The 15,346-nt window shown below is 31.4% G+C and overlaps 2 protein-coding genes and 1 pseudogene across 3 annotated transcripts; 2 read left to right on the top strand and 1 right to left on the bottom strand.

Moving 5' to 3' along the window:
• The first annotated feature begins 6 nt into the window (after nt 1-6).
• Nucleotides 7-2,088, top strand: EMB2744 (Pentatricopeptide repeat (PPR) superfamily protein). The gene is made up of 2 exons (XM_021442120.2): nt 7-1,413; nt 1,511-2,088. The coding sequence occupies exon 1, from the start codon at nt 71-73 to the stop codon at nt 1,274-1,276; it is 1,206 nt and encodes a 401-aa protein (XP_021297795.2). The 5' UTR covers nt 7-70; the 3' UTR covers nt 1,277-1,413; nt 1,511-2,088.
• A 330-nt stretch (nt 2,089-2,418) lies between these two features.
• On the bottom strand, nt 2,419-3,329 carry LOC110426705 (Calcium-binding EF-hand family protein). Its single transcript, XM_021441993.2, has one exon. It carries the CDS (start codon nt 3,067-3,069, stop codon nt 2,494-2,496), a length of 576 nt encoding a protein of 191 aa, XP_021297668.1. The 5' UTR covers nt 3,070-3,329; the 3' UTR covers nt 2,419-2,493.
• A 3,515-nt stretch (nt 3,330-6,844) lies between these two features.
• On the top strand, nt 6,845-14,351 carry LOC110426785 (protein transport protein Sec61 subunit beta pseudogene; annotated as a pseudogene). Its single transcript, XR_016351968.1, has 2 exons — nt 6,845-7,267; nt 8,114-14,351. The product of XR_016351968.1 is annotated as a protein transport protein Sec61 subunit beta pseudogene (transcript).
• The last annotated feature ends 995 nt before the right edge of the window (nt 14,352-15,346 follow it).

Genomic DNA, 15,346 nt, shown 5'->3' with positions numbered 1-15,346 from the left:
AGAGGCTTTTAATGCTAGGAAAGTTTTTGATAGGTTGCAAGTTCGGAATGTGGTTTTATGGACTGCAATCATGGATGCATACTTCCAAAATGGATGCTTTGAGGAAGCACTAAATCTGTTTTCTGAGATGAAACTCGATGATATTTCACCTAATGAATTCACTTTTGCGGTTATGTTAAACTCTAGTGCAGGGTTGTCTGCACTAAGCCATGGACATGTACTATATGGAGAGATTGAAAAGTCCGGTTTTAAGGACCATGTTATTGTTGGAAATGCTTTGATTAATATGTATGCAAAGTGTGGCAACATTGAAGCAGCAAGTAAAGTTTTTTCAGAAGTGATGTATCGAGACAGCATTACATGGAATGTGATGATATGTGGGTATTCTCATCATGGGCTAGGTAAGGAAGCTATGGCTGTGTTTCAAGACATGTTGGCTGTAGGAGAATGTCCTAACTATGTTACTTTTGTAGGTGTTCTCTCTGCTTGTAGCCATCTCGGTCTAGTAAAAGAAGGTTTATACTTCTTGAACCAATTCATGAGACAGTTTGGAGTAGAACCTGGGTTGGAGCACTACACGTGTGTTGTTGGACTCCTGAGCAAGGCTGGACTACTTGATGAGGCCGAGAAATTTTTGAGGTCTATACCAGTCAAATTAGATGTTATTGCATGGCGTACACTGCTCAGTGCTTGTCATGTCCATCGAAATTATGTTTTTGGGAGGCGCATAGCAGGATTACTGTTAGAGATGGACCCTAATGATGTAGGAACATATGCACTGTTATCTAATATTTATGCAAAAGCAAAGAGGTGGGATGAAGTAGTGAAGATCCGAAAACTGATGAGAGAGAGAAATATCAAGAAAGAACCTGGAGTGAGCTGGATAGAGATAAGAAATGTTACCCATGTTTTTGTTTCAGAGGATTGTGAACACCCAGAGTCAAGTCAAATCTATGAGAAAGTAAAAGAACTGTTAGCTAAGATTAAGCCATTGGGATATGTACCAGATGTTGCTTCTGTGTTGCATGATGTGGAGGAGGAGCAAAAGGAAGACTATCTTAGTTATCACAGTGAGAAATTGGCCATTGCATATGGCCTAATGCAAACTCCCTTGAAGGCACCTATTTGGGTATTTAAAAACCTTAGAATGTGTGAAGACTGCCATTCTGCTGTGAAACTTATTTCAAAGATCACAAACAGGATGATCATTGTCAGAGATGCAAATCGCTTCCACAGATTTCAAAATGGATGCTGTTCATGTGCAGATTACTGGTAATTGGTTCATTGACTGTTTGCTTCTTGATGGTGGTAGAAGAAAATTGTATGTTCTGGAGCACAGAAAACATGCACACCAAATTTTTCTCCAAGACAGCCAGGGATCATCGATCTTCATTCTGTTTACCTGGATACTATGTAAGTATTAAATGGATGTTCTGGAAACATATTATATCTTTGCCTTTATTATCATTTATAATTACAAAGGACTTATGAATGGGTTCCTTCTTTTCAGGTTATAAATTCCAATGTTAGGGTCTATATGCAGTTGACTGATGCCTTCCTGCCCATGTTGCTGAAAGCTGAACGCACGATCCTTTTAGATGTTGATGTAAAATGTTCAGGAACATTTATGAATGCAAGAACCAAAGACTGGTTTCCATATTTCAGGAACTAGGGAACGAAAACAGCCCACAGATATGCCAGACTAAATGAAAAGAAAAATGTTCCCTAATTCCTACAGTTTGAATACTGGCACCGTCGACAGATTTTGATTCTTGCTTGGAAAAATCAAATTCTTCTACATTCATTTGCTTGCTCCATCTTCATTTTCCCCTTCTGCTCTCTGTAGAAAGAATTGAGTTCAGAGAAGGGGGGGTGCAAGTTTCCATAGTCAACAGTGTCTTTTTTCCATTTTTGTATATATATATATACTTAACAATCTTTTCACTTTGTAGTACTGAAAAATCTGAGATGAGAATGAGCATGGATGGGTTCTAATCTTATTGAACCACGGAACCATGTTTGTCTTCAATTAGATTATCTTCTTTCTCTGTTGTTTCCTCCATTTAGCATCAGTGTGCGTTTCTTAGAGAAAATTAATATGCAGGAATACGTTCTTTCTATATTATATGGACGCACCTCTATACTGCTAAGTTTCCTTTAAATAGAATCAAAATTTTCCCTGGTAATAAATTCCTGATGTCCGAAAACTATTTCTCCTAGACAGGATGAGCGAAAATTTTTCCTGATTTTCTGAGAACTTGACTCAGATTTATAGTATCTGACCTTGATTGCAATCACAAATTAGTATAGGGCGATACTTAGTAATACCAATATCTGATAATAATAGTCATAACCGCAATTATAACAAAAGAAAAAGAAATATCAATTATATCAAAACCACCTAACAAGAAATAGTGGTAAAAATTAATCAGGCCTTATGGTATCTATTAAGCTTCCAGAAAAAATTAAAGGAAAAAGAAAAAAAAGACTGATTCAGCAAAAACTGCTCTCCATGAATTTTACAAATTCCTGAAAATCTATTCTGCCATCTCCATCTTCATCAAAGGTTTTGATCATTTTATTGCAGTTCTCCAGATTCAAGCCTTCCTTCAATCCCAAAATACAGAGAACTCTCTGCAACTCCTCTGCATCAATAAACCCATCTTTATTCACATCAAAAACATCAAAAGCTTGCTTCACCTCTTCCAAACTTGGCTCCTCCTCAAACAGCCTGGAAAGCTCATCAGAACTAAATGATTCATTTAGCTCCTCACTTTCTTGGTTGCAAAAAAGTCCCAGATTTCCCATCAGCTTCTCCACATCTTGTCTGTACACTCTCCCCTCATCTTTCTTCTTCTCAGCAGATGAAACTTCCTTGTTTAAACACTCAAAAGTCTGGTTGTTCTCCCAGCCTGATGTCTTTGAGATGCCATGTTCATACTGGGTTTGTGGAAAAGACCAATATCTTGAGAAAAAACTTCTTATGCTATTATAACATATTAAACTATGAAACAACAAGATCATATCAACCAATTGAAACTGGCTAGAGTTTGCTGATGATGTCTCCATTTGAACCAAAGCAATATAGTAGGGTAAAATCTATGACTACAAAGAAGAAGAACTATTTGGTTTTCTTCTATGTGTAAGACAGCGAAAAGCTTGTTGGCCAGGTTGAGAGAATGGTATTCAAGAGGAACAGAAAAGAATAGTCTGCGTGGATTGATGGAATGATGAGGTTCGGGAAGGGTATTTTAAGGCATCAAAGCTGGTCTGTTTTGAAAGGCGGTTAGGAAGTTGCCTGTATGCTGCAGGCAAGACCACCAGGGAAGAGAGAAAGAAAAATTATTACAAAAATAAAAGAAAAGAATGGGTCCTTTCCTGTATTGTTAAAGAGGAAATTTCTGTTGTCCTGCGAATTGGGAGCTGCCAGAAAACGTGGTCAGCTTGGCCTACCTTTGTCTTGTCTTTATGTACCAGGAGTGTCTCGTTTCGTGCTTGGAACCTGCCCATTCCTTGTTTGAGTGGACTTTCTCCAACGACTATTCTGTTGAAGTTCCTAGGAAGTCGATATTCTAGGCGGCTAATTATATCATAATGCGTTCTACTTTAGGCCTTGGAAGAGTCAATTTCGTGGTGATTGTAGGAGGGAGGGTAATTTTCTTGTTGGACGTTGAGCCTACTTTGGAAAAGTAGCGTTGCTTTCTCTTTTTTTTTTTTCAATTTCAAAACCTTAACGGGCACGCTGCGCTTGCTTGCTGTTGGACGTAAAACATGGGAATATCGGTGAGTGAAAAACATGATAGCTCCACTGAATTTCCTTTGGTCAAGCCCCTTTCCCGGCTCCTTCACTGCTCTTGAGCCTTGGATAAGTCTCAAATCATTCCCTCCAGCATCAAATATTATCCACCGTGTGATGCTAAATTTTTTTTAGACTTAGACTCGCTTTTTAAGTTAAAAAATTAAAATTATACTATTTAAGTAAAAAAATCATATATTAATCAATAAATCAAATTCTCAACTTAAGATCGACTTTTGAATAAAGTTACTCAAAAAAAAGCTTTAAGCGTCAAATTTGAAAAGATCTCATATTTTTATAATATAATATAATTAATTATATAAAAATTAAGGTAATTAATAAAATATTTACTTATTCTCTAATACCTAATAAATATTTATTTTCTCTTACGTTCACATTCTTATTAATTCTCAACTAAATCATTTTATTTTTTATTAAAAATATGTAAAAGTAAAAAATAATTAATAAAATAACATATTTTTTCATTTTTCAAATTATATGCTTAATAAATCTCCATTTTGTTTATCAGTTTTCAGTTCTTACAATACTGCTAATTCTCAACTATTTCTCCTATTTTCAATCAACTAACAGTAATATCTATTTAATAATTTTCAACCACTATTTTTTACTCACCTATTTCTTTTATTCCAATCAATTACTATTACTTGTGTTTAACATTTTCAACAATTATTTTTTCCTATATATAAAATTAATTTTTTTTTTCAATTTATAATATCCATTTTTGAATTTTTTCTTTACTTATTTGCACTTTTATCTTTTAATTTCAATTTTCTTTCAAAAAATACATAGAAAGTTTGGTATGCTATAATTTTCATAAAGTAGTGAACCTCATTTTCGGCTTGCAATAAATATTCAACAATTAAGTACTATTATTCTAATCTTTGCATACATTTTTACTTTAATTTAGAGTTTGTATTATATTGTTATATTGTTTTTATTTTATGTGATATTTGATTTGTTTGAATTAAAAATTTTGATTGTTGATTTTATATTAGACATTTAAAAATATAAGATAATTCTAATACCTAAACATTTTTTTACTTCATAATAAATATTTGAATATGTAAAATAAAAAATTATGATTCTGATTATTCAAAGCTTAAAAAAGAAAAATTGAAAGTTTAATACAATCTCAAAAGGAGCACTAGATAAATTTTTTACAAGTAATAAAAATAATGAATTAAAAATTATTAAAAAAATTAGAAGAATTTGATTATAAAAGTTTAATTAGAAATTTTGCATCTCAAAAAACTAGAATAATAAAATTTTAATATTTTTTTTTTCTTAATTTCAATGCAAAAGGCCTCATTTGAATATTTTGTTTTAAGCCTTTGAGATTATTGAACCGCCCTTGACTTAGGTGCTATGATGCTGATCATTAATCGATAATCAATGATTAACATTCATAAAATAGTGAAGGAGTGTATAAACCGGCAGCATTTTGGTAATCAAGATTGTAAAATGGGTTAGTTGTGAAACAGGATGTAAACTTTTATTCAATTAAAAATTAAAATCGCTTTTTTTTTTAAGAGCAATGAAAAAAGAGAAAAAAAAAACACATGGATTTATGCCCTAAAATGTTGAGAGAAGTGTGATATTTCTTTATTTTGTTATTTCGTTACTTGTCAATATATTTTCAATTACTATTTTACGTGTAAAAAGATATATGGAAAGTAGTAGGCCAAGAGATAATAAAGGGATCCCACATGACCCAATGTTTGTTGAATGTTGACTAGGGATAATGTTTGGTGAAGGGCTCTTTTCGCTTTGCATTTTCTTCTCACTTCCTAGTAATGAGGGTTCATCTCAATTCTAATTTGGTAATGTTATTGCACCACAAAGTCCATTTAGAAAGTGATTACTATAAAAGGTGTAGTTTGTAGTTGAAGATGCAAATCAACATGTGTTTGGCATTTATAGCAAACACACTCTACATATTACATCTTATCAGATTCTAAATATTATTATCATCTTATTTTAATTTATTAAAAATGCACACACATTTTGTTCCAACACATAATTTCTCCTTTGCATCCAAATCCCATGTTTCTACAGTAAAATACAAAAATATTCTTATCAATACATTCTTTAATTATATTTTATTCTTTTTTATTTTGAAAATGTTGATCATTCGTTATTGTCAATCTACTGTTGCTTATAAATATGAAAAGTTATATTTATCTTCGAGGAATTAAAAAAAATTAAAAATATTACACTGTAATTTAATTTAATAATAATAAAATTACTTTTTATTCAATGTTTATCAATTTCAAAAATAAAAGAGGTACATAATTATGAAAAAAAGGAAAAAAATGATTATACCGAAAAAAAAAATAGAAGAATAAAGATGAAGATGGTGACTGGTATTGATGAAAAGTAATAAAGAGAGAAAGTGTAAAGAAAAAGAAGGTAGAAGACACTAAAGTTAGTGGTTTTAATCTTTGAATTCTTAACATTTTAAAATGATTCTATTTTGATGTTTTCATCAAATTATTCTCACCACATTGTAAAATTACATAAAATATCATGTGAATAGCTTTTAGTATTTCGCATGAATATTTTTTTCAGTTATTAACGGAATAATACAACGAACGGATAAAAATATTAAAAACATTTCAAAGATTAAAATCTAATGTAACATCCTAGTTCTTTATACTCGTGCATTATAGAGTAATATGCTTAATAAAAATGTGGAGAATTAATTTTGAGCTTAGTGTATAGGGGTTTAACCTCAATTGGTTGTAAAAAAAAAATGTGAGAGAGAATTTATAATAATAATACTAAAAAAAATAAAAATAAAAATAATAATAGAAAAAAAAATAGGTGTGCAAAATGGATTGATGGGGAATAAAAGCCTAAGAGAAGTGGGCTAAAGTTATTTTTATTTATTTATTTTTGCTCCTGGGTCCGTAAGCTTCATAAAAAAAAAAGGCTGAACCCTTAATTAAAAGAAGCCCAAGAAGGCCCAAAAAAAGAGAGGAAAACAGTGGTTTTGAGGCTGGCTTGAAACTCCTTTGTTCTGTCTGCTCCTTGCTTTGTTGAAAGAGAACTTGAGCTTTCTTCTTTTACCCATGAGCTCCCAAGTTTCCCTTGAGATCTTCAGGCATTGTAGCGGCACTTTGAGGCTTAGAAACACACACCAAAGCCAAGCCACAATTGGGTCAAGCTGAAGCAATTTGGAGTTAGGGTGCTTTGGGTTGGCCACTAGGGTAAGAGTTTGAGGTATATTGATGGTTGGAAATTCTGAGATTTTAGTTTGGAAGTTGTTAGTGAAGAAATGAAACTGAGTTATGCTTAGAAATCCTGGAACTTTCTGAAAACAGGAGTTTTGAGATTTATTCTGTTTTGGTGGAGTGGAAGGCTAAAAAAAAAAACAAAAAAACAAAAAAAAAAAAGTGTTGGTGAGCAAGGTTTGGCAAATTGCTAGTTGTTGAAGAACTTCTAGTCAAGGTGAGTGGGGTATTAATTTTGAAAACTATTCGAATAAATATATAAACAGAGCATGAATTACATTTCTGATGCTGCTAGTCTTGATGTTAAATTGTTTTGTGAAATATCTGATTCTCACTTGAGATAATTGGTCCGGTTTTCTGAAATATATATATCTGTAAAACGGGAAACCAGCATTCTAATCCTTTAGACCTTCAAAAGGTTTTCTGGAAAAATCTATTCTGCTGTATAAACCACATTGTTCGTGTTTTCCATATAATGCTGGACGCGTCTGTGTAGTGTGCTATTCCGTCTGATGAATATGGTTCCAGATGAGTTTGTAATGATCGAACAAGACCGGTTATTCCATCGGTGGGTTCGGCACCGAATGAGTCTGATATACATTTATTTACTCTAATATGTATCTGTTTATTTTAATGAAGTTCTGTTTTATGTTCATGCACTTCTAAGGTGTGCATGCTTTATCATATTGTATTTTTTTTTCCTCTGTAATGAATGCCTAAGACATATTTGCGTAGTTTAAATCGCTGGGCAATCCTGACTTAGTCTGGTTGACTTGAAGTTTGGCCTAGTTTTAAAGTAAGCTTTAAGCTCTGCCATGTTTGGTATGTCTGTGCTTATGTTTTTCTGTGGCTGAGCTTTTGATAATCTGTTTCGATTCATAAGTTGCTGTTTGCTGCTATAAACCTTTGTTTTTTGCACATGTGCCTTCAAGGTGAGTTTCTGTCAACTAAACTCTAGTTTGATCTGTTTGCTTAAAACTCTTGGATTGGGCTCTTGAATTAGTTCCAAAGTGAGCTTAGAATCTGTTGTACTTACCATCTAACTTATGATTCGAATGGCTAGCTACAGGCGTAATTCTGTCAAGGTTAAGGAGTTAAAGACAAGTTTGGGTAATGTTTTAATTAAATCTTTCTGTATGTTGGTGCTTGGGGAAAGGTTTGAGCCTTAGCATCGTATTCCTGGATATCTGATCAGCTTTAGGTAAGCATTCTGTCGTTCTCTATTTCTGCTCGTGAATTTCTGTTTCTCTGTGAGTATGCTTCTGTTATTTGCTTATGGACTTCTGAGGCTGTTATTCTGTTTCCACATGTCTGATAGCACCTAAGAGAATTGGCATGAGAAATAGTTCTAAAATACACCTGATATTTGTTATGCCTGGCATGCAGCATATGCTTCGATGAACCGGTTATGATTTTGATTCTGTTCAGGTAAATAGGTTAGAAAATGTAAGGGCAGTGACTTGGATAATACTTGTTCTGGTTAAAAAAAATAACTAAACTCTCCCGTTTCCGCATGTTTAGTTCCGCACCTACTCACTGAGTTATGAAAGACTCATCCCAATTAATTGTTGCCTTGTGCAAATATATATAGCTTTTGGGGACTTTCGCTTGGAAGCAAGTAGCTTGCATCTGTTCTGTAGGCTGATTTTGGCATCCGATAGGGACACCCAACCTGTTGTGTCCACTCTGCTGATTCTGGTCTCAGACGTTTCTGGTTTTGTGGGCGACTGTGTTGCCGGTTATTTCCGTTAGCTTATTTTGAGAGGGATTTAGCCCAGTATATAAGCACTTCTGTTTTTATTTATGCACGTGCACATTGACTTACGTATCAATGTGCGAGGAATGTGCATATATATACATATATATGTTTTGTACATGTAAGTATACGTAAATGAATTGTTTTATAAGTTGCAAACATTTGGAGTAAGTATATTATCTAAATTTCAGTCTTGTCACACACATACAAATGGATTTTGTGTGCTATATTTGTTAATCCGATGTCCAATTTTTGAGGTTGGCTTGGTTCTGGCGGGTTTCACCTGTAAGATCCTTGTGCCGATAACGGCCTTAAGTTTGGGTCGGTACATCGAAAATGAACGAAAATTGAAAAAAATATTTTGTTTAAATTAAATTATTATATACATGAAGCATTTTCAAATTAATTGATAGTGAATCAAGAAATCATATTTCATTCCTAATAAAGGAAAGAAGGGAAATGCTTCTCTTTCCTTATGGTACGTATTTTGAATTGGAATGCTCTATTTTTGTTTTTCTTTTACATTGTCATAGCTCATTGCTTGTTTTTAACACAAACACATTTTCTTTTTTGGATTAAAATTTATTAATTTGAAAGTTTTAAAATAATTTTTTTTCCTTACTTGTCACTCTTCACCTAAAAAAATTATCAAAATTAGAAAATAAAATTTTTTGATATTATATTATATTTTTATTTATTAATATGTTCATAGTGGAAATTTTAGAAATGCCATCAAATATGTTCTATCGCCAACTATAATCCCCCTTAAAATGGCTCTAGTCTTTCTCTCTCACACAAGATCCAAACCCTTCAAAGCTAAAGATCCGCAATTTCGAAGGTACCTTTACCTCTTATACCGATTTACTTTTCCAATTGATGTTCTTCAGTCCCTTTTGTTTGTTTCTTTTTTTAGCTGTTCATTGTTAATCCACTCTATAAATCACTTGCTTTTATTGATCTCTACTGAAGCCTTTTAGTCTTTAAAACCATTTTATCTGTCTGGGTTTTTCTTGTTTTGTAGAAATTTCGATTCTTTTTCAACCAAATCTAACACTGCATGAATCTGGTTTTGCCTTTTCTATTGACTACTTTGTTTTCTTTTTCCTTTTACAGCTTTTTCCTCCCTTTTTTTTTTATGTTGGAAAGAGAATAATTTTAATTTTGTTTCTGGGTGGGGTGGTTAACTATTTGTTATGGAGATTTACAAGATGTTTGCTTTGTTGGGTATGTTGGGGATTAGAAACATCTGTTTTTGGTTCTGAATCTGATGCTTTATTTCAAGGAAATGGGAACTGGGGCACATATTACTTTATTAGTATGCTGTGTAATTGTTTAAAAAATGGAAACTTTTGCTGGCTCCATAAGGAATTTACTGTAAATCATTTCTAATCACAAAGTACTGAGCATGGCTGGGTAATATACCCAAGTGTTTTCTGCACAAGGCCAAATGGGCTATCATATTTAGCTTGAACATTTTTTGGCATATTATTGATAAATGTTGAGGTAAACATGTGGTTCTACCATCAATCATGGTGCTTAATCATTGATATGCAAAAGAAGGGATGGCGAGAGAGACTCTGACCTAACTTTTGATTATAGTATAATGTGAAAGTAGAGACAGTCTAGTAGTAGTGGAAAGAGAGTTCTCCTTTAGGGAGATAAACTTACCATATATGTAGTAATAGAAAAATTTTTACAAAGCCCTTGGTATAATTTTTTCCCACAACACTAGCCCCCAATTCCCAAAGCCCGAGCTAGCATAGGTTGACCAAAGGGAGCAATTAAGCAAAGGTCTAATGCACTAGGCCAGGTTGCTGAAGAAGTTGTTTGCAAATGTGGTTATCTTCTTAATGTTGTTGCTTGTGCAAGGTTTAATTAAGAAACAACAAAGGCTAGCAGTTGGTTTTTTTTCTACAATCTATGTCCAGTTGAGGTAGCATATTGAAAGATTCTTAAGGTAAGAAATTTTCTAGTTCGTGCTTGGCAAAATTTGGTGCTAACCTATCTCTATGCTAGTGTATATAGTTTTTGGTTAATTTCTTTAAGTTATAGCTCAAAGAAAAAGATAGTTGTAATTTATTATTCTGTTTGTAAGTGATAAACATGTAGAGAGAATAATTGTATATCATATATTATCTATCTTTAGAGTAATTGCACTTCTTACTCTATTGCAAAGAGATTTGTATAATTATCAAGGGTCATTGTAGTTGTCATGTGAGACTTAGTTTTGATCAAGAAAGTTTGTAAGAGCGTTATCTTTTTTCAAGCTTAGTGTAGAATATTCGCAATAAATTCTTATTTTTGGTAATGAAGTCAAGGTATCCTAAACTTTGATATCTTATTTGGAATGCTTATTGATAACTTTATGATATAAAGTTATTTGAATTTAATTTTGAAATAATTTAGTTTTGTTATTGTGGTAATGCATAGAAATTAGTAAGTTGTATTTAAATTATTTTAAATTAAGTAATTTAAGTGAGTTAATCTAATCTTTGTTACTTTTATTCTTAATTTGATGCTAATATAATTAACAGAGATTGTTATTAATTTAGTCATGATTTTGTAGGTGTTTAATGAAAGAAGAATTTTAATGAAAAAAGAAAAGTAATTTTAAGGTGTAGGTTTTCACTGCACATTTATTGGTATTTAGACCATAACTCTCTCTACAGAACTCTAAATGAGATAATTTGTAGACAGTTAAAAAGCTGAGAGAAAAAGTTATAATTTTCGTATTTACCACTTCACCCAGTGCGATCTAGAAGATAACAAAAAATCGTGTCGAGGTTGAAACACTGCAACAGTCGTAGAGCAATTATGATTTCTGTTAATTAATTGATCAAGACCGTGGTCTTGATGGAGGTATGTCGCAGCTCACGTAGTCTGATGAGAAAATCCTAACTAAAATTGACTTTTTTCTTCACTCAATTTAACTTAACTTTAAAATCTTAAAAAAATAAACTTTTGGAAGACTTTTAAAGATAAATAAAACACCAGATTAAGAGTTGGAAATCAAGTTACAAAGTTATTGAAATTGAAAATAATTTGAAGGATTCAAAAAGATTTAGAAGATCAAGATTATAGTTCTAGGGTTTTATTTTTTTAGTTTGATTTTATTCTTTAAACTTAATTTGATGATGATATGTGATTTGATGGAGAACTAAATTATTTATTTAAGATTATGATTGAACTCAATACGTAGTTTGATTTATTTATATTTCTTTTGTTTATGTTTTCTGGATTCAAGTTGTTACTCTATTTTATTCTTAATACTTCTAGTTGCTTGATCATCAATTAAGATTAAATTGAAAATCTAAGCTAAACTTTGACGAAGAAGATTTAGGTAGACTTTGAATAGCATAATGTATGATCAAATACACTTAGTTGATTAAAAAGTTTGATTTGCATATAGAATAGACATACACCTATAAGCAATACGTAACTAGCATTAAAGTACAAACTTAATAAATCATTTTTGCATAGACATATAGTACGTTAATTAGGAGAAATAATTTTATGAGAAATTGGATAGAGATTTGTATATAATTTAGGATTCTAGGTTAGTAACTTAATCTATTAAACTAAGTTAAGAGAGAGAGACAATAATCAAATATAGTATTAAAAGACATTATAATTTTAAGTCTAAAACTCAATCGAATTTAATAAAATAATTTTGTTGATTAATTTTAGATTAGTTTTAGTCTTTAGTTTGTTAAAATTAATTTTTATTTAATTTAATTTTTAATTGTGTGGATAAGATTAACGTGTTATAATTTTAGTAGTTAACAAGTAAGGATTAATTTGATTCTTAATGAAAACGAACTTTACTTTTTATTATATTACTTGTTAACAATACGTGCACTTATGTGAGAAATCAATAATACTTATCAACCATTACTTCTCAAATCTATTATTCAACATATTACCTCACCCATTTATAATTTGTATAAATAAAACCAATTTCTAACATGCCTATGGACTTATCTTGAGAATTTTCTACTAGCAACAACATTAGGAAAACACCAACAATTTTTTGCATTGAGTCTATTGAACTTTTTTTCACTTCATCTAGGCTAGTAGCTCGGGCTCAAAAAGATCTAATGGGTGAAAATATACTATGGGTGTTAGGCAAATTTTTTGACTTTATTCCAATATATGGTAAACTTGCCTTCATAAAGGGGGTATGCTCTTTTCTACTTTCTCTCTATCTCCCTACTCTTTATTAACTTAATTGTTAGAGTTGCAGTAGAGTTAAACTCTGACTTTTCTCACTATCTTTTATATTTTAGGCATTTAAGTATCACTGTTGATGGTGGAACCATATTTTTACCTTGACAATAAAGATATGAAGAAAATTTCAGTCTTTTTTTACTTGATTATTTTTCTTTATTTATTTACCTTTTAAAGCTTTAACTATATTTTTCTATAGGGTTAAGTAAAAATTGATTAGGTGCAAAATGTGTAAATGGAGTTGCTTGATCCCCTTAGCACTTATAGCTAACCAAAATTTTTTTGAAAAGGAACAAAATCTATGTTTGATTTAGCAAAATTGTTATTTCTATCTTTTTGTCTTGGTATTGGTGGAAATTCTTTAAACTTATTAGGTAGGATGGTAGAACAAACCAAAGACCACTTAATTTCTTTTTATTCTAATTATGAGAGGTCATGAATTAACTCGACAACTGAAATAGGTATTGAAAGAGTAACCATTTGCCCACAAAAATTTTGTTTATATTTTATTAAATTGTTAAATTTTTGTTGATCCGATATGAATATGATTAAAAAAGATAAAGCAAAATAAAGATTCATTAGAACATTATAACAAAAATAAGATTAGACATTATTTATAAATAAAATCCATGTTTAATTACTTGTATATATCTAATATATATCCAAACAAGATATACAAAATTCTAACAAATCCGATAAAATCTCAAAAAAAAGAATTCCACGATTCAATCCATTAGTCATTAATTTCTTTTATATTTTAAGAATAAAATCTTTTTTTTACTCATGTTTTTGGTGAGGAGTTGGATGAAAAGAAACTCTCATGTCTAGTTATGTAGTGGAGAGGGAATTGCTAAACAACCATCAACTATAACCCCAAAAGAACCAGATGTTGTAAACAACTTAAAGGAAGAATGAAAGGAATATCTTATCAAGGTAATCACATGTGTTGTTTGTTATAGAAATGGCTAGTGGAACAACTTTCCCAAGCGGAAGTGCAATAGCTGTTGTGAGCCTGCATAAGAAGAGAACGACAAATGGTGCAACCTTGAAAGGGCAATTGGGACCATGCTCCAGTTTTACATAGATGATGATCCATGCCTCAATATCTCTCCAAATGTTGTGCTTCTCATAAGCATCAGTTTCATCGCTTTAGTTGCTATTCTTCATGTCATGGGTAAGCTGTATTTTGTTTGTAGGGAGGCTTGAAAGTGTGCCAAACAATAAAATTAAATCCAACAAGGTTAATTTGGGATTTTGAGTTACAATCAAAAGGTGATTTTTAATATGAAAAATGAGTCTTTTGTCAAGATACAGTATATTTTCAATGCTTAAAATAGGTTAAGTTGTCATTACTCAGTTTATTTAAAGATGATACTGCAATTCATATTCATATTTTATCAATTTTTAGCTCAAGTTTCATGTAGAACCAGAACTGCTATAGCCCATTTGGCAGTTAAAACATGACGAATGCAATAACAAAGATGTGGAAAGTTTATTACCATAAATTTTCAGACAATATTATTTATCTTGACAAGTATATCAGATAAAGATGCAATTAGGATGAGATAGGATTTCGAGGAAGTGATATACGTACAATTTAGACACTTCCAACATTTAAATTAATGCGATATTGGTCCAATTCCCATATTCCATATCATTTACTATAATTCATGTAAATTTTGAGAAATAAGATTTCCATTTTCATGTTATACCTTATATTCTGTACAAAGATTTTAAGTTTTTTTTTTCCTTTTATTCTTTCATACAAAGGCATTATTATCATTTAAATCTAAAATCTTGAATATGTTTTTTGCTTACCAGCTTTGAAGGTGAGTGCCTATCAAACTTTTGACACAAACTTTGGGTAGAATACATATGCAATAGATATGGTTTGCATGGCAACAATGAATGAACTTTATAGTACTTTATCAACCTTAGATTTTGGTGTAGAACTCTGCACAAATAGTCTAGCAGAAAATTTGTATGAAATTAAAGTAAAAGGTTATCTTTGATTTTTGACCCACACGTTTTTATTTTGTCTAAAATTATTTTTCACATGTTTTCAACCTTTATTGAAGTAGATGACAGCGTTAGACTATAACCTATCAAACATAATTAAATTCTTTTACATTTATATACAATTTAAGAAAATATTCCTTTCAACAAAATATTACTGTCCTCAAATTCAACTGTAATTAATGGTCTTAAAAGAATCATTTTCAAGGAAAAAAAAAACTAATGTCCTCTTGGATGGGATTGGACCCCAACAAACTCTGAATAAGGATAATTTGCTTTAGCCAAGACAATGCTATC

The sequence above is a fragment of the Theobroma umbraticum genome, unplaced genomic scaffold (genome assembly GCF_002168275.2).
Source record: "Theobroma umbraticum cultivar Fairchild unplaced genomic scaffold, ASM216827v3 scaffold_12.0, whole genome shotgun sequence".
Classification (NCBI taxonomy): Eukaryota; Viridiplantae; Streptophyta; class Magnoliopsida; order Malvales; family Malvaceae; genus Theobroma; species Theobroma umbraticum.
This window is presented reverse-complemented; position numbering and strand designations above follow the sequence as displayed.

Excerpts from the sequence above, each read along its gene's own strand:
- EMB2744 (XM_021442120.2), top strand. The coding sequence starts at position 71 with ATGGATGCATACTTCCAAAATGGATGCTTTGAGGAAGCACTAAATCTG.
- LOC110426705 (XM_021441993.2), bottom strand. The coding sequence starts at position 3,069 with ATGGAGACATCATCAGCAAACTCTAGCCAGTTTCAATTGGTTGATATG.